The 24784-nt window shown below is 42.3% G+C and overlaps 1 protein-coding gene and 1 pseudogene across 1 annotated transcript; one reads left to right on the forward strand and one right to left on the reverse strand.

Moving 5' to 3' along the window:
• Window positions 1-640: 640 nt before the first annotated feature.
• On the reverse strand, window positions 641-1497 carry LOC143590441 (bZIP transcription factor 53 pseudogene; annotated as a pseudogene).
• A 14850-nt stretch (window positions 1498-16347) lies between these two features.
• Window positions 16348-17330, forward strand: LOC143590442 (putative membrane-associated kinase regulator 1). The gene has a single exon (XM_077070924.1). It carries the CDS (start codon window positions 16367-16369, stop codon window positions 17306-17308), a length of 942 nt encoding a protein of 313 aa, XP_076927039.1. The 5' UTR covers window positions 16348-16366; the 3' UTR covers window positions 17309-17330.
• Window positions 17331-24784: the final 7454 nt, after the last annotated feature.

Here is a 24784-nt window from a genome sequence, read left to right on the forward strand (position 1 = left end):
GTCTGTTGGTGCATTTTGTGACCATCGCTATGCTATTCCAACTAGTTGGGTGAAGTTGTGGAGGGAGCTAACTTCACGTGTTGGCGAAGTTAGAACAACTTCACGTGTTGGTGAAGTTAGAACAACTTCACGTGTTGGTGAAGTTAGGAACAACTTCACGTGTTGGTGAAGTTAGGAACAACTTAACCTTGAGGCCCAAGCCCAAGCCCGCGAAGATATTTATCTATATAAATGTGTGTTATGTTTAGGGTTTGAGGTTACTGGTTCAGTTAAATAGAAAAGAGAGAGTGAGAGCAAAAAGTTGTCTAGAGAAAACAGATAGGGAGAGTCTCGTGGGCAGACCCGAGGTAGAGCTCACCTCGGGTCGGCCGTAACATGTTTTCTCTTTTGGTATGTAATGTGTTTTTGATTAAAATATAAAGTGGTCTGCAGATCTGTTTATTTCATTCGTGTGTTTGTTTTTGTGTAATCGTGTTCTTCGTCTTCCAACACCATAAACGAGTCTAGGAGGATTCCGCACTCCTAGACCTCGTGCGGATCTCGTATCGATCACCATCGCACCGAAGACCTACACGTTTTTTTTTTTAAGAACAATAATATATATTTCCAATCCAAAGCTAGTTTTTCAACATGACCAAACATAACCACATACTTAAAAACTAAACATAAACTTAAAATCCTTAAACAAAAACAAACTTAAATACTAGACAATCTAGATCAATACTAGAACATGTTCATGTTGAATGACACCGTAATCGGCTGACCCGCATAAGGAGGCTGCCATGGTTCAAGCAAAGTATCCGGTATTTCCACAATCTCATAAGCCATACCACTAACTTCTCGAGCAATATGCAAAACCAAGTTCAACGACTCCAACCTATCCTTCAACTCTGCAAGCTGAGCCTTCAAAACATTATTCTGGGAATCCAATTCAACAAACGACTGCGTCGTCCCATCAATCTTCTTCATTACCGTATTGCTAGCATCCTTCAACTGGTTAACTTCAACCAACAACTCATCTAAACGTAGTTGCTTCTTCGCACGAGACCGTCGTGCGGATTCCCTGTTCGATATCATTCGTTTCGCTTTCGTTCGTCGAGGTTTGTGTACCTAGAGTCTCCGTCGGACCCTAAACTAGAAGTTTGTTTTTGCTGTGGTGATGCCATTGTGAATCAAATAATAATATTACAATTTCCAAGTAGGTTTGATGGTTTAAAGGTGTTAATAAAATTAATCAAAGATTTTAATCGAAAAAACTAAAACGAAAATATTAGGCCAAATTCATGAGAGCTCGTGGAACCAGTAGAGGAATACAACGGAGAACGAGTGGAGGATGCGAATACGATGCATCAAGATCGCATACGTCATGAACTCATCTACTCGATTGAAAGTATTGAAATCAAAATCAGATCTCAAAACCCTAAATCAAATCAAGTCAACTTATTGAAGAATCGGATATATCTCGACGATCTAGTGGCGGATAAAGGTAGGTGGGTGAACCAATTGGTATCAGAGCGTTTTGCTCGTGATTGTGTGGTTCAGGATTATCACACGGGTGTTAAGATTGTTCCGTTATACAATTCGCGGAACTATTTTACGTTGAAATACCTCTTTTTGTTAGTCGCTCCTCATTACTCATTAATTACACCCTCCAATCACCCTCTCAACCTTCGAAATTGACCTACCTAACCTACAAAACTCCTATGCTCTTCTAGCGAATTTGCCGTCACCCAAACTAGGGTTTTAGCGAAGATATAGGGTTTCAGCGAAATTGTGTGACTAGCGAAGTTATATAGCCAGCAAAGTTGTTAAGTAGCGAAGTTTATAATATGCGAAGTTATCAGGCTAGTGAAGTTACAAGAGAAGTTTATAATCTGCGAAGTTACAAGCGCAGTTGTATTAACTTCGCTGCTTACTGCACACAATATCTTGCTTTTAAGTTCTAAGTCTCGTTTCGTTCAAGTATGACTTCGATAAACATCACTGAACTGGTAAATATGGAGGTTGAAGTTGGTTCAGCAACTAAAGCTCCAAAACTGCTTAAAGGTACTGATTTGAACAGTTGTGAAATACCAAGACGCAAAGATGTGGGTCTGCATTCAAGATGGGTACATTCCACCAACATCCATGTTTGAAGGTCGTGAACAGATTAAGAAGTACAGTAAGATGGAGGATGATGAAAAGAAGATGTATGAGGCAGAAAGTAAAGCACATGCAGCCATAACAATCGCACTTCCACAAGAGATTCTTCATACTTTCAAAAAATACAAAATTGCTAGAGAACTATGGGAAGCACTATAGAATCGATATGAAGGAAATTTTGGGATACGTACCTCCAAGACAAAGCTACTGAAAACTCAACTCTCCGTATTCAAGTATCTGAAAAATGAATCACTTGATGACATCATCACGCGATATTATCATCTGATATCCGAGCTGAATAACTACTCCATTGAATACAAGGAAGAAGAGATAGTAGAAAAGCTCCTTGATGCTCTTCCACCAAAATGGGAGATGTACACAGTTCTGATGAGAAAAGATAAAGATTTTGAGAAGATTGACTTGGAGACAGTGGTAAATAAGTTACGTAATTTTGAACTTAATATGGCTCGAAAGGAGACACCTACTGATCAGGTTTAGGATCCGAGATTGTATGGTGCTAAAGTCACTCCAAACTCAAGTTCAAAAACAAAATCCACTGCCTATTACTCAAAGGGGGAATGAAACGCCACTCCAAATGGTCATGTGGTACTCAATATAGATGGTGACGTATGTTTTGTACCAGAAGGTCTTGGGTCCCCCGATTTTAATCTATCTCTTTAATTGTGCAGGAACAGTCGAACAGGGCTGTAAACAATATGTGGGTTGTTGACAGTGGCTGTTCCCGGCACATAACTGGTAACAAGAATTTGTTACGTGATTGGAAGTCTGTTCAAGGAGGAAGGCTTAGTTTCGAAGGAGAAAGTGGAGGAAGAATTACTGGTATTGGGACTGTGACGAATGGAAGAATAAAGTTGGAAAAGGTGAATTTTGTGGAAGAGTTGAAACACAACCTGTTGAGTGTCTCTCAGATTTGTGACAAAGAATACACCGTTCATTTTACTAAAGATGAGGCACTCGTACTTTATCCTGGTTTCAAGATACCAAATACCTGGGTCGTGATGAAGGCTCAAAGAGAAAAGAACACGTATGTAATGGATATGAGATCAACCGAGATGGCAACAGAAGAGTCATGTCTTCTGTCAAAAGCAACAGAATCTGAGTCAGAATTGTGGCACCGAAGAATGTGTCATATTCATCTTTGCAAGATGAATTACATTGTCAAGAATGGGATGGTACTTGGGGTTCCCTTGAAGAATTTCCATTTTGAAGACCAATGTGTGTCATGCAAGAAAGGAAAACAACACAAAAAGCCTCATCACTCCAAGAAGGTTAACTCAATTGTCAGCACCTTGGACCTGCTTCACATGGATCTCTTTGGTCCTGTGAATGTAAAAAGACTATGAGGAACTTCATACTGTTTGGTGGTAACCGATGATTACTCACGATACTCTTGGGTCTATTTTCTTGGGTCTATTTTCTGAAGGCAAAAGATGAGACAGTTCAGTTGGTAATTAACTTGATTACCAAGGTGGAAAATATTGTTGGGAGAAAGGTTAAGTACATCAGGAGTGATAATGGTACAGAGTTCAAGAACTATCAGATGGAGATGTTTTGTTTGCAGAAAGGGATAGAACATCAGTACAACGCCCCATATACTCCGCAACAAAATAGAGTAGCTGAAAGGAAGAATAGAACTCTAATCGAAGGCGCCAGGACCATGCTGGCAGATGCTAAACTTCCTGTGGTGTTCTGGGCTGAGGCTGTTGCTACAGCTTGTTATATCCTTAATCGTGTTTTAACTATTAAAAGATTAAATAAAACCTGTTAAGAACTTATGCATGGTAGAAATCCAAATTTGAAAGGTCTTGAACCTTTCGGGTCCCCATGTTCGATATTAAAGAGTAACTCTAAATTTGGTGAGAAAGCTGACGAAGGTATCTTAGTTGGCTATGTTGTTGGGACACCCAACAGAAGAGTCTTTAATCTATCAAACAGCAAGGTTGAGGTGGTCTGTAACACTGACATTACTAGTTACAAATCAGCAAGGCCTAGCATGGGACCAGCAGAGGCTTTCGACTATGAAAAGCTATTCAAATCTTTTAATGTGCCTTACTTGGATTTTGCAGACATTGATGAGAAAATGGCCTCAAGGATGCTGTATGACGAAGAGGAGGCCATTGTACATCGTCAAGTGACGTTGAAACTCCAGCTGTCTCGAATGAAGATGAATTCTACAATCCATTTCACACTCAGCCTCACTCTGATGAACTCTCTTCAAATCTTGAGAATGATCTGGAAGTCGGTCCAGTACAGACCACCAAAATTCACAAGAATCACCCTTTAGAAAATGCGATCGGTAATCCTTCCGATGGTGTGCGTACTAGAAGAAGCCTGGATGAAAACACATGTGTGTATGCAAGCATAAAAGACACTGGTATTATAAATGAATGCTTGTATGCCTGCTTCATCAGTCAGATAGAACCAAAGAATTATCAAATGGCACTGAAGGATAGCTCGTGGGTTGAAACCATGCAGGAAGAACTGGCACAGTTTGAAAAGATGGAAGTATGGCAGTTAGTTGAAAAACCACAAGAAGTGAACGCTATCAGTACAAAGTGGGTATTCAAGTGTAAGAGACATGAGAAGGGGGTAATCATTCGCAACAAGGCAAGATTGGTAGTCAAAGGGTTTAATCAACATGAAGGGATTGATTACAATGAGGTGTTTTCTCCTGTGGCAAGATTGGAGGCAATCTGACTGTTTCTGGCCTTTGCTGCACACAAAGAGATGAAAGTTTTCTAGTTGGATGTGAAGAGTGCGTTTCTGAATGGAAAAGTTGATGAGGTGGTATATGTCGAACAACCCTCGGGTTTTCCTGACCCAGCTTTTCCTGATCATGTGTACAAACTGAGCAAAGCACTATATGGGCTACATCAGGCACCTCGAGCCTGGTATGCAACTTTGTCAGACTACTTGCTAGAGAATGAGTTTGAGAGAGGGAAGATCGATAGTACTTTGTTTGTCAAAAGAAAAGGGGGAGATTTTCTACTCGTTCAGGTTTATGTGGACGATATCATCTTTGCTTCCTCAAGAGTTACTATGTGTCAGGAGTTTGAAGCAGTCATGAAGAGAAGGTTTGAGATGAGCGCCATGGGTGAATTAACTTTCTTTTTGGGATTGCAGGTAGATCAGAAGAAAGATGGCATGTTTATTCATCAAACAAAGTATGTCCATGATGTGCTTAAACGCTTCAATATGGATGATAGTACCCCATTTGACACTCCAATCTGCGTCAACCACAAACTGGGTGCTGATTCCGACAGTGATGAAGATGTGGATCCCACTCAATATCGGGCAATCATAAGTTCTTTAATGTATCTAACTGCATCTAGACCTGACATTATGTTTGCAGTTTGTCTTTATGCTCGTTTTCAGGCGAATCCGAAGGAATCACACATGAAGGGAGTGAAAAGAATCTTGCGGTATCTTAAAGGAAAGCCTTAGTTGGGACTATGGTACTCGAAAGGGGGAGAACTGGCTTTGGTAGCATACACCGATTCTGACTATGGAGGTTGCAATCAGAACAAGAAGTCAACAACCGGTGGATGTCAGTTTCTCAGAGGAAGATTGGTGTCGTGGCAGTGCAAAGCAGACCTCTGTAGCCATTTGCACATGCGAAGCAGAATACATGGCAGCATCGAACTGCTGCTCCCAGGTTTTATGAATACAACAACAAATGCGCGATTATGATCTGAATTTCACTCAAACTCCTATTTGCATTGATAACACTGCTGCTATCTCAGTAACTAACAATCCCGTTAAACACAGTAAAACTAAACACATTGACATTCATCATCATTTTATACGGGATTGTGCAGAGAAGAAATTAATTATGCTTGAAAAGGTTGATACACTGGATAATTTTGCAGATCTTTTACTAAAGCGTTTGACCAATCCCATTTTCAAAATCTTGTTGAGCTTAATGGGATGATCAATCCCGAGTAACCGTGTTTTCTCTATTATAAAAAAAAACATCACTATCGCTTAAAATTATGTCGGTTGCTCAAGTTTGAAGGACATATACCAAGGATATGTTTGGTCCTTACATCTACGTGTATATTATAAGGATAGCCATTAACCAGATGACTGAAAGCGACCGGGGCGGTTTATGATGGGTTTTTATTCTTTCGCTTAAAATTAGTCGTTCATACTTAGTCAGAGGGACACATACTCGTATGTGATCCACTGGATCTTCAGGATAGCCGTTTACCTAAATACTTTGACTTGATCGGGGCGTTTGAATTTTAAATTTTTTTGGGGAAATGATATAATTTTTCAGTCTATAACTTCGCAAGAAGTTTCAATACGGTGTTAAAATGAAAATTGATCCAACCTTGGAAAGTGATAGATAAACTGATTTTGTGTGCTTATCCGGTGAAGTAATTAGGCCTAAAAGACTCTAGAACAGTCATTGTATGTTATGGTAGCTTTCTATGGTGCGTTAAAGTAGAAGTGATACAAACTAAATCTTCTCGATTTACTATGGAGAGTCATTCTGAGTTGTGCATGTCTCCACATACATCTTTCCGAATGATAGGCAGAAAAGTGATTACCCAGTCATACACGAGCCGTGAGTGTTCTGATTCCCGTGAAGATAGTGTTATGTATCTGCAGTGATCCAGATTCGGGACTTGCAGTTGTCTTAGACTTCCAGTTGTATTATTGTTTAAAAAAAAACTTTAGTTATTATCATTAAGCCTTATGAAGATTATTTTGTTACAAATATCAAGAAAGAGGCAATAAAGAATATTTCAAAGTATTAGAAAGATCGTGAAGACGAATCGGAAGGTCGACATGTGAACATTGGTTAATCAGACACTACGGGTCGAAGTCAACTCGGGGTGACTTGGGGAAAGCCAAATACGCCTTGAGAATAGATAGGAGGCATCACAATCTCTCATGTGATGTCCATCTAAATTTTGAGCTTAATTGAACCTAATCAGTATCACAGAAGCAATGAAAACCATACTAAGTTTTATACCTGCCTACAACCTGTTTCTCTATGTCATAATACTGCTGAATATGGATCTGTGTGACGGCCACTTAATCAGTATGATTCCTGCTCGGATCTTTTCTCAAACATGTTGGGTTTCTGCGAGACTGAAATTTGATCCCGTTTATTTAGTTATTTAACTTTTGTTATGTTTTTGTCTTATGGTTTAACTTCTTAAACTTTTGGTTACTTGTTTTGGATCATTTTATTTTTAACTTAATTAACATCGCTATTAGCAAAGTTATATGGAGGGCGAAGTTGGGTAGGGGCGAAATTAACCAACCAGCGAAGTTAACACAACTTCGCCTTTGGGGTTTTTCAAAAGGTATTTAACTGGCATCGGTGGTCAAACGAAGTCAAACTTTTCACTCGTAAACCCTCGGCGAACTTATTCATTGAATCAAATCAAATCCTTCTCTGTTTTAAATCGCTATCAAGGTTCGTCTGATCATTGTAACTCATAATTCGTATTATATGTTGTTAATTGGTGTCTCAACGATCCGTGTTGAAGTCGCTTTTGCATCAAACCCTTAACCCTCTTTTGTCAGTCCGTTTTAAGATTTTTTTGGTAAAATATGTGTTTCTGAATCTTAATCGGACTACCATATTCATCATTTCACACTCTGATCTGTTATTCTTCGTCTTAACCTGGTATTGTAGTTACGCCGATTACAGCGGCGAAGTTAGGGTTTCAGCGAAGTTCTTTGCAACTTTGCCTATGTATTATTTTCGCCTGGGTGCTGCAATTAAGCTTAAGTGTTACATCCCTAGTACAATCTGTGTTTGAGGCTCTTAACCCAGCGACGTTTTCTACCCTGCGAAGTTACTAACCTTGCTTCTGGTAAACAGCGAAGTTATGACCTGTTGATTCAGAAATCTGATTTGGCTCGTTTGTTTTGCAGATATGGCTGTTGTGGCTGGTGCTGGTGGTACCGGTGGTGATGAAGGTGGAGATGATAAGAGACAGTTTTTTCCGGGTCACAACATGTATATCACCCTGGATCCGGATGCTCGTGGAATTGAGGACTATCGTGAGATCATTTCATTCCTTGTTCGCTCACGTATTTTTCATGCCATTACTACTACTCTTCCAATTTCACTACCGAATATTGAAGACTTTTGGAGAACCGTTGAATATGATAGTAGGGTTGAACCTCCAGTTATGCGTGCCACTGTCAATAATCAGGTGGTACAGTTCTCGGCAAATCAGATAAGGGAAGCCTTACGGTTTGGGGGTGAGACGACTGAGGATCCCACAGACTTTTCGGCTACTTTCAGGAATGGTGCTTTTGTTCGTATGGGGTATTCAGGACCTTTGGAGGATTCTCATAGGCGTAAGGGATTTTTATTGGATCAGTGGAGGTTTTTAATGCATGTTCTGATTGTGTGCATGTCTGGCCGCAAAGCTGGTACAGATGGTATGGGTGCGACGATGCAATCGGCTATGACTGCTTTAACATACAACAAGCCCTATAGTTTCATCCAGATGATATTTTATGAGATTGATCGTCAAAGACGTGCAGTGACACGGGAAAGATTTTTGATGTACCCGAGATTCTTACAGATGATTCTAAATCATGTAGCTCCCAATCTGCCACAACAACGTCCTATTTCGTATGTGGAGAGTGTTTCTAAAAGAATCTTTGCACAATGTAAGTCATCGAGTGCTCATAGCAAGCCAGAGCTTCGTCCGAGGCACACTACCTTGTTTGGTTACTTAGTGAATCCAGCAAATGTTGCTCCTCCGGAAGATGAGTTTATGGATCCGGCACCGCAACAGGCTGATATCCCTCAACCACCTATTGTGGTTCAACAACCACCCGTGGTACAGCAAGCACCGCCTACTGATCCTGTTGCAGCTCCAGAAGAACAGGTTGATCTTGAAGTTGCCTTTGGAGGGCAAGGGTTCTTTGATATGGAAAGGCTTGATCCAGCTGCTGAAGTTCAAGCCTCAGTAGCTGAGGTGTCTGGTGTAAATGTTTCCATGGTCGCTACATCTGTGGCGGATTCTGAGAGAACTGACTCTGGTTCCTCCACTGACGATATAGTCGAAGCACAGCAAATACTTGCCAGACAAGAAAGAATTCATGGAAAGCGAAAGAAAGACTCAGATGATAGTGAATCGGATTATGAAGAGGATTTATATCGTCTGGTACGAAGATCAAAGAAGGCAAGGGTTGGTGAAAGTTCAAGAGTTGGTGAAAGTTTGAGAGTTGTTCATTTTTCTCCACCATCGTTGTCAAGTATGACTATGTTACCTGCTTCTTCAACTGTCATATTACCGGTAACCTCGAGTGTACCTTTGGTGAACGTGTCGTCATATTTTGGTATTCCTCCAACTACATTCCAGTTTACAGCACCAGAGATTGTTTCTTTACCGCCTCCTACACTTACTCCGTCAGAGGTGGTTGCTAGATTTGTTGAATCCACGCTGGTAGCGACTGCTGGGTTACCTGTCTCAATACCACCCACGGTTACTATTCAGCCTACCTCTGATATTCCAGCTAGTTTGGGAATTCCACCGCCGTATGCTCAAGATATTTCTCATATGTGGTTTGACTTTGATGCTACTCTGTCTGACTCTGAAAGGATTGCGGCTCTTGAACGGGTAGTTGCTGAACAGTCACGGATCAATCTCATTCAGACGCAAGCTATTCAGCGGCTTGTGGTAGAAAATCAGATACAATCATCACTTCTTATTGAACACGGTAAACTCTTTGATGCTCTTAAACAGTTCTTAGCATCTCAGGGGGAGACGAGCTGCAAGGCTGATGAATTGAGAACAAAGAAGAAGCAAGACAGAGATGATGATCCCAATGCATCGAAAGATGCAGGTCAAGAACTGAACAAAATCTTGGGACTTCACATCTCAGGGGGAGTCTGCTGGTCCGTCAGGTAGTACAGGTGGTGAGAATGTGGTGGTTGTAGACGATGAGGAAGTGATGGAAAATGATGATAATGATTTAGTTGATGATGTATTGACGGCTAGTGAGATTGAAAAGATTGGGGAACATATAGAGATTGATAGTGAGTTGGAAGAAGGAGAGATAGTTGATGATGGTGTAGAGCATGATATTCCAAGTGTTGATGAGGTGAAGCTGGGTCAAGATGAAAATGTGTCGGGAGATTCTGAGTGAGAAGAATAGCCACGATGGAAAGAAGGTTGTGTGCAATGGTTCTTCAGGACAAAGAAACCTGCAGTTCCAACAATGTTCAAGAAAAGTTACAATATCAAGGGATATGCTGAATCAAAGAAAGGTATTATCTGCTGGTTGTATGATGAGCAGCTAAAATTGTTTGTGATAAAGCGATATGATGGGGTTCAGTACTTTAAGAAGGCTTTGAGATCGCTCAACACCTTGCCTGAGTGTGAGGTGAAAGATTTGGCACATTTGAGATTGATTAACGAAGTGATGACAACTTTGCGAGATGGGTTGGAAAGATTGTGTGGAAGGAAAGTGTGAAAGAGAAAAAGTTTGAGTTGTTGAAGCCTCAGAAAGGGAAGTTCGTCGAAGACAAGGAACGAGGCATGAGGGCTGATGGTAAGCCTTGGATGGTGATGAAATACAAGCCGATTCGATGCTTGAAAGAGGTTCCGATGAAGATGATGCCCAAGGATGTGTTGAAGGATCTCAAGTGGTGGTACGTTGACTGCCAGACTGCTGAAGCCGTGATGGAAGATGAGGATGAACAGGATATGCTGAGAGTGTATGATCCCATGCACTTGGTTAATTTGTCTCAAGTTGATTTGCAGGTACTTAATGATAAGAAGATTTTCTATATTCCTGCGTGGAAGGATGAAGCAAAGAATTACCAGAGGGTGGTCTCTGTCTGTGTCAGACAGGGCATTCATGCTTGAAGATGATGGGTACGAGATTTTTGGATTACAAGACACAAGAAAGAAGATAGAGATATGAAGCTACTGCCAAGGGGGAGTCTGTTGGTGCATAATGCCAGTAGTTCAGTATCTCGTGTTTATTTGTGCCTGTAATCGTTTATATTGTTCATTTTGTGTTGAACGTGTTCTTATATGTTCGCCTTTGTGTTTAAGCGAACTTGAGTAGGTAGCGAAGTTAGGACAACTTCGCCTAGCATGTTAGGCGAAGTTGTCTTGATATATATTCCTAACTTCGGCATATGTAGACATAACTTTTGAATGGCTGGTTTGGGTGATTCTCTGAATCACGTGTTTGTTTCTTTGGTTATTACGCCTTGCAATATAACAAGTATTATCATATATCCTCGTGTGTTTGTTTAGATTCAACGTGTGAATCTTCTTAACACTCATATCGTATACATGGGGATTCCGCACCCTCGTGTTACGAGATACTCCTGTGTAGATCCGGCTGGGAACCTACATTGTAATCTAAGTTAATTTTACTATGAAAGAAGCCTTACAGTTATATAAACTTGTTTTGTAAATTTGCGAAGTTTGCACAACTCATTTGATAAATATATAACGGAACCGGTTCTGGCCAGAACCGATTTGCGATAACCGACTTTACCGGTTCTGGAACCAAACCAGTTTACTATAAAAGGTTCCGGTTCCGGTTCTAATCTTCAGTTATTTTCGTTTCTGGTTCGGTTGCGGAACCGGTTCGGTTCTTGCGGTTCTGAACCGTTGCACAACCCTACCGACGAGATTGATGAACCATTTAAAATCTGACACGTGGCAAGAATCTGACAAGTCCGACTGGATTTTTGAAAATCTTGGGGGTGTCGTCCAAATTTTTTCTTTAAATATTTTGGTAAACAGCGGTCTCTCCAGACAGTGTTTTTATGTTTCCTACCTTGTCCGTTCAAATTGTGATTATCACTAACTTCTTCTTCACCTTCATCTTCTTCATCTACATCTTCTTCCACTGGAACAAACTACAATATTATCAAATTGCATTGTAGGTTTCGGGTCTAATAACGGACCATAGGGGTTTTGTAACATCCCGAATTTTATATTAGTAAATAAAAGAAGTCCATGATTTAAAAACGAGTGTTAATATTTAATTAATATTAAATATAGAAAGAATCATGGACTTGGGTAATTACATGGATTAAAATGGTGGGATGGGCCTTAGGTCCATGGGCTTTAAGGGACATAAATACCCCTTAAACCATCCTAAAACCCTAACTTCCCATTCCATCTTTCCATAATCCCTACACACACCCAAAACACACACAACCCGAACCAAGATCCAAAGGCGAGAACCCGAGCTTGTTGGTGCTAGATCGTCGTGACGAACCAAAGCAACATCAAAGACCAGCTCGTGTTCGTAGCTCGACTCGTTTACGGTACGTTTATATCGAGAACTTGTTCGTTTAGGTTTGGATTAGTATAGAAATAATAGATCGGTGTTTGTATGGTAAAAACGAATCCTACAAAACTAAACTTACTGAAAATGGTTAAGATTTGATGGGTTAATCGATTGATAAAAGAACCCGTAACCTATATGCCTAAATCGCACCCCTTAAACATCGATGTTAGGCCGATTTGATGGTTGGGGTTTGTAGGCGCTGGTCAGACGATTCCGTTGATACCTAAATCGAGTTATTTGGTTAAGAAACGAAGATGATTATGGGATTTAAGAACGAACAGTAGCTGCAGCTGGACAACTTCGCTGCAGCTAAGTTCGCCTGATGACAACTTCGCTGCAGCTAAGTTCGCCTGATGACAACTTCGCCATATGCTAAGTTCGTCTGATGAGAACTTCGCCATATGCTAAGTTCGTCTGATGAGAACTTCGCCATATGCTAAGTTCGCCTGATGACAAGTTCGCCATATGCTAAGTTCTCCTGATGACAACTTCGTCATATGCTAAGTTCGCCTGATGACAACTTTGCCATATGCTAAATTCGCCTTATGAGAACTTCGCCATATGCTAAGTTCGCCTGATGACAACTTCGCCATATGCTAAGTTCGCCTGATGACAACTTCGCCATATGTTAAGTTCGCTTAATGATAAGTTCGCTGGAATTAGCAAATTAGAAAATAAATTAAAAACCTAATGAAAAATGTGTTAAGATAGTTATTGGAAATAAAATTTTTCCAAGCTGACCTGGCAGCTCGACCCCCGCCAGGGGCTCTGCCCCTTGGACCCTGCTAGGGGCTGCCGCCCCTAGAACCCCGCTGCCAGGGGCGCTGCCCCCGGACCCCCGTTCGTTGTGGATTATATAAAGATAGAAATACAACATGTGTAGTAGTAGTTAATTGATACATGTAAATATTATACAGTTAGCCGTGCACAGCTCAAGAAGGGAATAACGATTAACGGAGAGCGTAACAAGATTCAGGTGAGTTTCTAGCCCCATTCCTTGTTATGTTTTCGGGGATGTGTGCATACTCGATGTGTTGTTAATACATTTATCCTAAGTGATAAGTGTATGCCATATGTGATATATGTGATAGATATGAATGATTGCTTGTCGGTATGCGAACGATCTTCAGATATTGCGCGTACTGTCAGGTTAAAAATAAAGGTACGAATATTATATATGTATGAACATTACGAATGAACACTTGTCGGGGCGGGAACGATCTTCGGATATTGCACGTATCGACAAGGGGTATGGTTGTTAAATGAATGATGTAAAGAACGCCTAGAGTGTTCTTATGCTATAATGTAATTATTGTATATGTGAAGTATGTGTATACATGTACACTAATGGTATGTGAGTCCTACGTTCGACATAGTAAGTTAGGATGGCGAATCCCTCTAACTTCTGTTGGACATAGACTTGGCAGGTGATGCGTAGTTAAGAACTGCGGGCCTTATACGTGATGTAGATGATAGATGTAAACGTAGATAGGGATTGTGGGCCTTATACGTGTTATAGGAGATAGACGCCAACGTAGATAAGGACTGCGGACCTTATACGTAATGTAGATAGGCGTCAGCACAGGAAAGGAATGTGGACCTTATACGTGCTATGTTTGTGTTGTGGTAGCATAGAGGAAGACTGCGGACTTCGTACGTGCTATGGTTTAGGTTGCAACATAGGGAAGGACTGAGGACCTCGTACGTGTTGTCAATATAGGATGGTACAGGGAGGGACTGCGGACCTTGCACGTACCATAACTGGTGAACATAGGTAAGGACTGCGGACCTTTTACGTGTTCACGATCTTGAGTACATGTATAGACGACGGACTATGAACGTACTCTTGGTAGACTGAGGTTAGTGATTGTAGATATGTACGTATGTATGGTAGTAGGGTAACGGATTAAGTATGGATATGTATCTTCGGTTATGTATGTATGTGTATGTATTGTATGGCGTCCGATTAACTAGAACTCACTCAGCGTAGCTGACTTTTAGTATGCACGCATGTGAGTAGGATGAGACAGCTAGCTTGAGTGGGCACATGGTGGGCGAATAGGAGACTGGCATCTGAAGACTCAAGATGTTTTAATGTTAATTAACGTTTATTTTGAAAGACAAGAATGTTTAATTAAGGCAAGTTTTGGATTGTTGTAATGTTTAATGAAAGTTTTTATATTCCGCGAAAGTTTTAATTAACTCTGATTTGTAAGAACTGTGTTTATGAGTAAATCCGACGCTAAAGTAGGGCTACCAGGAACGGGGCCTTACAGGTTTCTTAGGTTGGTTTGGAGCTATAACGGGGTGATGCATGCGCAGTGGAAAATGACGGTTCCGAGTGATGGTTCAAGTAAGGGAGTTAATTCTTGTTCCGGTGAAAAGTGGCGGTTCCAGTGGAAAATGGGGGTTCTGAATTCTTGTTCTTACGTGAGTGGTGGAGTTAATTTGTTGATTATAAAAGAACAAGTTGTATGGCTTCAAGATTTTTATTAGGGCTAGCATATCGTGTATACCCGTACACGATAAGACACGAACACGAAATGTGTATACCTGTACACGACACGAAAACTTATCGTGTACCTGTAACCCAAACACGAACACGAACCTTTTATTACCTAGTATACACGATAGTACACGATAATATGGCCGACGACAGGAGGAAGGCCGGCGACACGATAATAGTACACGATATTTATGGCCGGCTAAAGATGGAATGATGGACGGTATTAGCAGCGAAGAGAGATATGGCCAGAGACAAGAGGAAGGCCGGCGACGGGTGATGGCCGGTATGGCCGACGACGGTGGATGGATGATGAGAGGCAAGTAGGTGACAACTGTTGTTTGGTTTTTAAGAATGATTTGGATGAATTTAGGGTTACGGATGATATAATATAACTATATTATATATATATATAATTATATATATACAATTTTAAAAATAACCAGTTATTAACAGTTACCTACCAGGTAAACAGGTATTATTATACATGTTTAGACACGAAAATTAACAGGTAATTTCATGTCTACATGTTTAGTACACGAAACATGTTAAAGCCTTACCTGTTACCTGTTAAAGTCGTGTAGGCATGTGTCGTGTATTCGTGTCTCGTGTATAAATTGTCAGCCCTAATTTTTATAATATCTTCATCATGGATCCTATCTAGTTTGAGTGTAAAAGTGTTAGAGATAAAGATGAAGATGAAGAAGATGAGGATGTAGATGTAGATGAAGATGAAGTTAGGGATAATCACAATTTGAATGGACAATGTAGGAAACATACAAAAAACCGTATAGAATACTGTTTTTTAATAAAAGATTCAAAAATATAAAAATTGGACGACACCTCAAAGATTTTCAAAAATACGGCCGGACTTGTCAGACTTTTGTCACGTGCCAGCTTTTAAATGGTTCATTAATCTCGTCGGTTATATTTCCAATGTGTCTCCTCGATAAAAATTACTTAAGTCATTTTGAAAAGTTGAGAATTTCAAGATCTTTTTTTATCTCTATTCAGATGGGCCATTTAGAGAATTTTTCTAATACAAAAATATTTTCGTAACAATAATAAATTTAATCCTTTGTATTCCAATTCAAAAAAATAAAAAATAAAAAAATTGAGTGGTAGGTTCATGTTCATCAATATAGCTCCTACGTGGCATAATCATGTCAACCCTTTATCGATCCCCCCAATCAAACGTGACGTCGGCGACCTTTCCAACCGTTTCCATGTAAAAGGTTTCTTAAAAAAATAAACAGAAATAGTTACAAGAATCATTCCAAAACCAATATTAACTAACACATATAGAAGAAGCAACGAAGGTAACGCCCTAAATCAGTCTCTATCTCTCCCATTAAATCTCCCTCAACCTCACTAACCACAGATCCACCAAATGTAACAATGGGTCACCACCACCAACACCATAATAATAATAATAATAATAATAACCGGAAACCCGGTAAAACCCAACGATCACAAACCCTTCCATCATCCCCAACTAACTCTTCTTCGTCATCAGAATTCGAGTTTACTGTCTCGTTATCTCCCCGCAGATCCTCAGCTACTAATCTTTGTCCCGCGGATGACCTGTTTTACAAGGGGCAACTTCTTCCGCTTCATTTATCGCCGCGGATCTCTATGGTCCGCACGCTCTTGTTGTCCTCGTCCTCCACCTCTTCCTCTGCCACCACTGCCAGACACTCGTCTGACTCACACTCCTCGTTTTCGACCGAGGGGTGTGACTCGTCTCGCCCGAGCTCTGTAACCGATGACGACTTGCACCTTAGCACCAAATTGTTGGTTTTGAATTCGAGCGTCCGCACTATTAACAGCACCAACAACAACCAAAAGAAGACTAGTAAGTATTTCACGTTGTCGAAGTTCCCATACGTGTTTCGTAATAAGACGAAAACATGTACCAGTACTAGTGCACCAGTAGTTACTGGTACAAGGGTGGATCTAGATATTAATATAATATCTGGATCCTCTGCAAAACGAATGAGTACAACGGCTAAGGAAATGTTCAGAAAGTATCTGAAGAAAGCCAGGCCGTTGTACGAGAAGCTCTCGAACAAAACATTGCAGTCGCCTCCAGCGACTAAAACCGACGTGATTTCTCACTCGTTTTCCGGAAACCTTCTGTATCCGAGACGGAGAAGTTGCGTGTCGAGCTGCCCGTCGTCGATGAGGTCATCTCCTAGTCATTCTGGGATATTATGCCGAAACAGTGTGGTGAGAGGCGGTGGAATGTATTCGAGTAACTCATCTTCCATGGAGGAACTGCAGAGTGCGATTCAGGGGGCGATTGCGCATTGCAAGAACTCGATGACGCAGAACAAGTAGGAGATCAGATGATGATGAAGTAGAAGAAGATAATAATAATATTTGGAGTGTGCTACTCCTTACAAAGTTATTAACAATGTTTTGTGGTCTGGATATGACTGGTTGTAGTAGATCACTAATTATTTGATAGTGCTTTAAATTAAATTGTAAACTTTCATAATTGTTTTTTTTTTCACCTTATTCCTAGATTTTGTTGGATTTTGAAGTATTGTTCTAGATTTATATGATTTTTAGTTTAGCATTTGTCACACTTACAATAAAGATTGGAATGATCGGCCACTTAGGGAGATTGGAATGATCGGCCACGTAGGCAAACGACCAAAGTGGCCGTCGGGTTGAAGGGCAAAAGTCGACCAAATGGAGAGACTTTTGCAAAGATGAGAAAGGCCATTGGGATGGAAGGGATTCGGGAACCAACCAAACCCCTCTCTCCCCATATCGGTGATTTTTCATCCTAGTTCTTTCTCTCGAATCGGCTTCGTGTAACCTTAGGATATGGTTATTTTGATATAATTTCTAAACCGAATATTAGTACAGTCGCTTGGATTGGTTTTTCTTCAAATTGTTAGATTGTAATTATGTTTTTATGATGATAAATATGGTTCATGGTAGTACATGTAATTTATTTATAAGAATTTAATGGAGGCTCTTTTTACATTACTAGTAGGTTTTCAATCCTTAACCAATGAACCAAATCATGGTAAAACAACGAACTTATTTCAGTACAAAGCGGTTTGTTAGGCATCATTAATTTCCAAACATCCTTATATATAAAGTTCTATATATAGTAGTAAGTTAAGATGATATTATGTGATTTTTTAGATTAAACTTTAATATAGTAATTATATGTAAATGTATAAGATGTTGCTAAATTTATAATGCATTGATGATTGTTATGAATTATAGTATACACACATCTATAAAATAATCTCTTGTTTATATAAAACAATTTATTCTAGTAAACAAAATTTAGAGCACCTTGAATACAAGAACTTGACAGAACTTGATATAGTCATATAACATATAGTGTGTTGTCGGTGAAAATAGACCTTTGAGGATGAGTATTTATTTATTAATGAATTGATTAGAGTGAGTTGATTGATATTTAATTATATATATATTTTTGAATAATGAGGAAATAATTGATGAGGGCCACGTTCCATGTGCAATTGCTAGTTTACGATGGTCACGCCAGTGTACTTCTCTCTTGCTTCGGTACTCACGCTAATTTAATATCGAACACTTTTCCCATTAATATTCATTGCCGGGATCAAACCATTAACAATTTTTAATTACACCACCCCCACCTGTCACATTTATAAACTTATAATGTATTAATAATTTATTATGTCCATAATATCTATTGCATTAATACAGTAACAGTTCTTTGAGTTATTTAATATTATTCAAGTATAATAATAGAGTAAAAACAGTAGTTGTTTGATATGACTAAAGCAAATGTATGTTAAAAAACTATTAAAAATTTTACCCAAAGTTAATGCAAGTCAAAACAAGTCATTTCTAGCAATCTACATGCTAACCCGGGCATTGTAACCTTATAATGGTATCAATGTTAGTGTATGGTGAAACTCAGGCGTGTTAATCAGTGAAGAAACATTAATCGACCCCGGGCAGATTACGGATAATCTGGGGGTTAAATAGATGTTTCCCACGAGGGGTTATGTCCGGCAAAGATGGTTCTTCTGGTGACCTGCAAAACAGACACCGTGAGCTCGTCACTTAGAAGGGGGGGTACCTCCTTGTGACCACCCTCCGGCGTGAAAATCAGACTAGATTGCTCTTGAAAATAAGTGTATATTAAGAGATTGCTAGAAAAGATAAGATGTGATAAGATAATGTAATGTAATGTAATGTAATGTGTCCATACCATTCCAAGGTGTTGGAGTAATTATAGCCGAAGGTAGGTTTCCAAGCAGGTACAGCCGGCTGAATAGTATTCCTGTTCTGCCAACTGTGGGCTACGCACGTGCCATGCTGGTGGTTGGTGGGTAGGCAGCGGCTGATAGTGACCAGGCCGGCTGTGTACTATTCCTGTTCCACCAACTGCAGGCTATGCACGTCCTCCGACAGGTTGGTGAGTAGGCAGCGGCTGATAGTGACATACAGTACAAGAGCGTGCTGCTCGTCATACTGTTGTCAGTGAGCTGTCGTATCTTTGGTCAGATCTTTTGTCCATACCTCGTCAGGTACAGTACAAAAGATCCTCCAGTAGCGTACGGACTGGCTCATTTGTGCGGGAGTGTTCCCGGCTTTGTGCGGGAGTGTTCCCGGCTTGCTCACTCATTCTTCAGGTGACATTACTGAATTATTTAAGAGTTAAGTGCCTTGTGCGTGTAGCCTTGCTGCGCGGGTAGCCTTCCCTGATGGCTAGTATCCGTTGCTGCGGGAACAGGCGGAGTACGTCGACCATTGGGAGGCTTTTCCTGCGGGAACAGCTTGCGTACTGCGCGTAAGGACGTCACGTCTCTGAGCATGGTGGGTCCTGCGGATCCAGTTGGTTTTTGCGCAGACGTCTCTTCAAGGTGAGTCTTGCGAGTTTAGCCTTTGCGCAGACGTCCCTGTTGAAGGTGAGTCTTGCGGGTTCAACTGCGCAGACATCCCTCTTTGAGGTGAGTCTTGTGGGTCCAACTGGGCTCTGCTGGGACCTACCTCTTCAAGTCCCCCCAGTCCAATGTTCTTCTCATGAATTGTTAATAAGTGAGGTGAACTTTTGGACTTAAGCAAAGGGTTTTGAAAAGGGTTTAGTTTTAAGGTTTTCTATGGGGATTCTTCCCGCGGAAGTCCTAATGTCACGTGCAGAAATTCCCGACTTTTCTGCTTGATCTTTGGGTATGATGCGGGTAGGTCTGTAACCTCCTCGCAAGTCAGGAGCGTTGAGTTCCACTTGTATAGATTCTCCATGAGGTTTTGGTAGTTTTGAACATAGTGATCAATTATGTTAAAACAACCAATTCCATCTTGGAGCTTCAAACAATCTAGTTCTCGACGTTCCCGCTATGCGGGGATGTTATTCCCGTTTCCGCAAGCAAGGCCCAGAAGATCCTTCTTGGTTTCAATTCCCTGCGGAGTGCAGGTATGTGAAGGGTTTCGCCTTGACACTGTACCCGCACTCGTCTTATAGTTACTTTACTTCCAAGGTATTCCTGGCTTCAATTCCTGCGGGTGCTAAGTATGTGAAGGGTTTTGCCTTGACACTGTACCCGCACCCGTCTTATAGTTACTTGGTCGCCGAGGTATTCTTGGCTTCAATTCCCTGCAGGTGCTAAGTATGTGAAGGGTTTTGCCTTAACACTGTACTCGCACCTGTCTTATAGTTACTTGGTTGCCAAGGTAAGGGGTATAGTCCCTCTTATTTTTGAATCTTTTTGAATCTTTTTGAAATTCGAAGAGTTGGTGAAAGGATAAGAACAGTCCAAACTGTTGAAACGTCGTCCGACGGTTTCTTCTGACAGTGTCAGGACGTGCAGAAAGTTATGACGACGTGACAGTATATGGTCATTCCAGACGCTTTTTCAGGCGCGTGGGCGCGAGTTTTCGGGCGCGTGGCCGCGAAGTTTACGGCACGCGTCCTGTCAACAGCTATTGCCAGCTTGCTTTTTCCACGTGTCATAGTTTCATTGCACCAGCGTTTTCCTCTCTCTTCCGCATTAAATTCATCGCATTCATTGCGATGAGTATATAACGGGAGGAGAGGTTGCATCTCAACTCACAGTTTCACCTCTCTTCTTCTTCTAAACGATTTCCGGCGAATACTCTTAACTTTTCTGTCGAGCATTCTCCTGAAATCGTTCTTGTTTACATCCCAAACATGTCTTCTCATGATCCTGAGGTTACTGTCGAGGAGTCCGATGTATACCTCGAGAATCCGTCGTCCACGTCGGACAAGGATGACAAGAGTACTGCTGGCGAGTGTCAGTGTGCTCTTCCGGTCGACCTCTATCAGTACGTCGTCAGGAAGTTCATGCTCGAGCCTTTCGAGCCTGAGTTTCCAGCACCTCATCAGACGGTGTACGATGCCCTCAAGGGCAAGATAGGGGTGTACGCTGCATTCTTCGTCTATGGGAATTTCAAGTTCCCATTGACGAAGTTTGTATACCGTGTTCTGGAGAGACACGGTGTGCATCTGACTGAGGTACACCCAATGGCGATCGCCAAGATCCGCCATTTCGAGTGGGTGTGTCTCATTCTGGGTGTGGAGCCCCATGTTGACCGCCTGATGACCTTCTATTCCTGGAGGTGCATCCAGGGGTGGTATACCTTGGTCAATCGGATCAAGGGTTTGAAGATCTGCGCTACCGAGCGCAGTCTTCGATCTTGGAAGCGGGAGTTCTTCTATATCTCCGCTCGCGTCGTCCCCATAGCGATGACGTTCAAGAACGGGAGAGCTCTCCCGAACCTTCACGCCTCCAACTACCAGGAGGCGGAATGGTTCTCCAAGGTTTCCGGGGTCCAGTCTCCGGTTTACCGCTTTGCGGAGTCCGGGATGGTGATGCTCGGGATGAGCCGGGTGTGGAAAGATGCTGGGGCGGATGCGCCACAGATCCCCATCGTCCTCGAATACGGTTTGAACTCTATCCCTTACGGTATGCTTCGTCTTCTTTGCTGACTTAAAGTTTTCTTCTAACTGTTTTTCTTTTGTTTTCAGAGGGAAACGACCTACAGTCGCTCCTGCATCCGCGGAAAGCTGGTGGTCCCGCTCGGATGGGTACCCGTGCTCTTGATGAGAACGAAATGCCCATCTTGGAGCAAACGACGGATCGGTTTGTGGAGGTCTACCCGCCGGGCCACCCGATCATGAGCGCCACGCGGCCAGGTAAGGAGTTATTTAACCCTCGCCCTGTGAATGCTCAAACCTCTGCTGAAATTCCTCTAATTTTGTCATCTTCTGATGAGGAATCCGCAGATGGTCCTTCCTTCACGCGGAAGAAAAAGGCTGTTGGCGCGAAGGGCAAGGTGAAGGTTGCCTCTACTGCTGATCCGGTGAATCGGTCTGACTCAGAGACCGAAAGCGAGGAGGTGGCGGGGAACCCTGGTGGTGGTGAGACAACTGTCTCGGAGGTTGAGACAGATGCCACTGCCGCGCGACCAAGTTCTACAACGGTGACCGACATGAAGAGGCCGGCTCCGTCGGGTTCGTCCCTGCCGGTCAGAACCTTCAAGTTGAAGAGAACTCGTAAGTATAAATTAATCTTACCCGCTATTTCTTTCCGCCATTGTTTTTAATATCTTGTCTTCATGCAGGCGTGGATGCTACCGCATTCCAAGGTGATGCGGGGAGGAGCGGCTCTGGACCCATGATGGTAGGTTTGGTCAACCTACCCGAGGTGATGACCCAGGCTGCTGCGCCTGTTTGCAGCATTGGTTCAGTTGCTCATCCGATTGAGGCGACTGTTCCAATTGTGACGTCTCCGCCGGCTGTCAGTGCCATATTCACTGCGTCCTTCACTGAGCCGATGGTGAGTTTTTCTGCGGGTTCGTCCGCAGCGGCGGCCACGGTTGTGAGTTCACCTCCAGTGAGTTCACCACCGGTGGTCTCTACCGCGGCGGCTTCAACCGTGCCACCGGCACCGGCGACTACTTCGCCCCCGGCCGGTTCAGCAGGTATGTTTGGGGCTTCTAGCCAATCTCTGCCTCCTTCCCATCTGCCTGACCTCTTGGATGGATATCCGTTAGGCTCAAGTGATGGGTTCGGCGGCTACCGGCCTGTTGTCGACCCTACAGGTGCGTAGGGTTATTTTGGCCTTTTTATATATATTTTTGTTTTTTATCATCTTTTCCTAACTGCTTTTTGTTTTTGCAGTGTCGGATTCGAATGAGGTGTTTGTTCCGCGATGGAACATTCGCCGGGGAACCACCCTTCCGACGGCTGTGGATTGCGTCGAGTGGGCGCGCCACGCCGCCCCCAGTGGTGCACTGGGAGAAGCTATGTCGAGCTACCAAGAGGGTAGGCTGACAAACGAGCTTCGAATTCTCCTTGCCCGGATGCAGCCGCGCGTCGAGCTGCTTTGTCGTGAAAACGACAAGTTAAAGGCGGCTCGTATCCAAGAAGTAGCTCAGGCGCGGGCTATCTGGGAGGAGAACAGGAGACTCTCCGCCGTTGCTGCGGAGAAGGAGAAGGCCTTCAAGGCCCTTGAGGTTGAAGTTCAGGCCCGTCTCGAGGCCCGTTCCAAGGCTACCTAAGCTGTTAATGAACAGCTTCGGTTGGCTAAGGAAACTGCACAGAACGCAACTGAGAGGGCCACCAAGACTGAAGCTGCTGCTGAGCCTCTACGCACTGAGAATGAAGAGCTCAAAGCCAAATTAGAGAGGCTCCAGCAGGCTCATGATGCCTTGGCCATGGAAGATGCCAAGAAGCTCCAAGAGATCTTGGACCAGAGGGGGGTGCTTGACCACACTGAGCGTAAGCTAAAGGGCGTCGAAGAGGCTGCAGCCAAAGATGTGTTGCTTGCCAACCTTACAAAGAACGAAGCCGAACGCGCCCGTAATGAAGCTCAAGCTGCCTTTCAGGAGGCTCTGGTTACCAAGGAATGACTTCTACGAGAAGCGTTGTCGCAGGTATGCATAGCTTCATAATATCTTTACGCTTTTCTTTGTACTTAGAAAAGGTTTTGATACTTGTATTTTTGTTTTGTAGGTTGTGCATCGGGTCTTCACGGACACATCATATGACGATGCCATGAGCGCAGCCCTCAACTATTCTCATGAGGATGGGGAAAAGGCTGGCTTCCTGCTTGGTCTAGGGTTCGTTGAGAAGGGCATCCCGCCTTCCAACTTCCCTTTATATGATGTGGATACTGAAGCTGTATATGACCAAGCAGTGAACCAGTATGCCGCCTTCCTGCACCCGGTGGTGGAGAAGGTGAACGAAGTTGCTGCTGCTGATGATGGGCTAACCATTCTCAATACCTTCCTTGAACCGCCACAGCCAACTGATGGTGCGGGTACAAGTGAGTTTGGAGGGAGTGGCCCTGAAGCTTGATCTTTTAAATCCTTTCCCACTGTTAGGATAGATTTACGTCTTTGTATAGATTTATATTCTTGTAGGCGGGTAGATACCCGGCCATTCTTGTAACAGTTGAATTTTTATGGAATATAAATCTTTTGTGCGGGTAGGACCGTCACTCTTGCTTTATAAACGTTATACGACTTGCTCATGCATATTATAGTTTAATTTGGCACTTGTTTTGCCGCATAAACAATATATGATTCGCTTGTGCACAGTTTAGTTTAACTTAGCAATTTCTTAAGTACTTTGGATAAGTTAACCTTTCAACGTGGCAGATAATAGGTTAAAGTTTTGCTTCCTCTTTCGTGATTGTGCGGGTAAGACCGTCACTTTCACTTAGTAGGATGGCTAAACTTTACCTATATCTGACCTGCGTGGAGGTTTTCCTCATTTTTTCCTTAAGAGATTTTCTAAGTGTTCTGAATAAGTTAACCTTTCGACGCGCGGTT

The sequence above is a fragment of the Bidens hawaiensis genome, unplaced genomic scaffold (genome assembly GCF_021521415.1).
Source record: "Bidens hawaiensis isolate Kalapana, Puna unplaced genomic scaffold, B.hawaiensis_p1.1 tig00038580_1, whole genome shotgun sequence".
Lineage (NCBI taxonomy): Eukaryota > Viridiplantae > Streptophyta > Magnoliopsida > Asterales > Asteraceae > Bidens > Bidens hawaiensis.

Excerpts from the sequence above, each read along its gene's own strand:
- LOC143590442 (XM_077070924.1), top strand. The coding sequence starts at position 16,367 with ATGGGTCACCACCACCAACACCATAATAATAATAATAATAATAATAAC.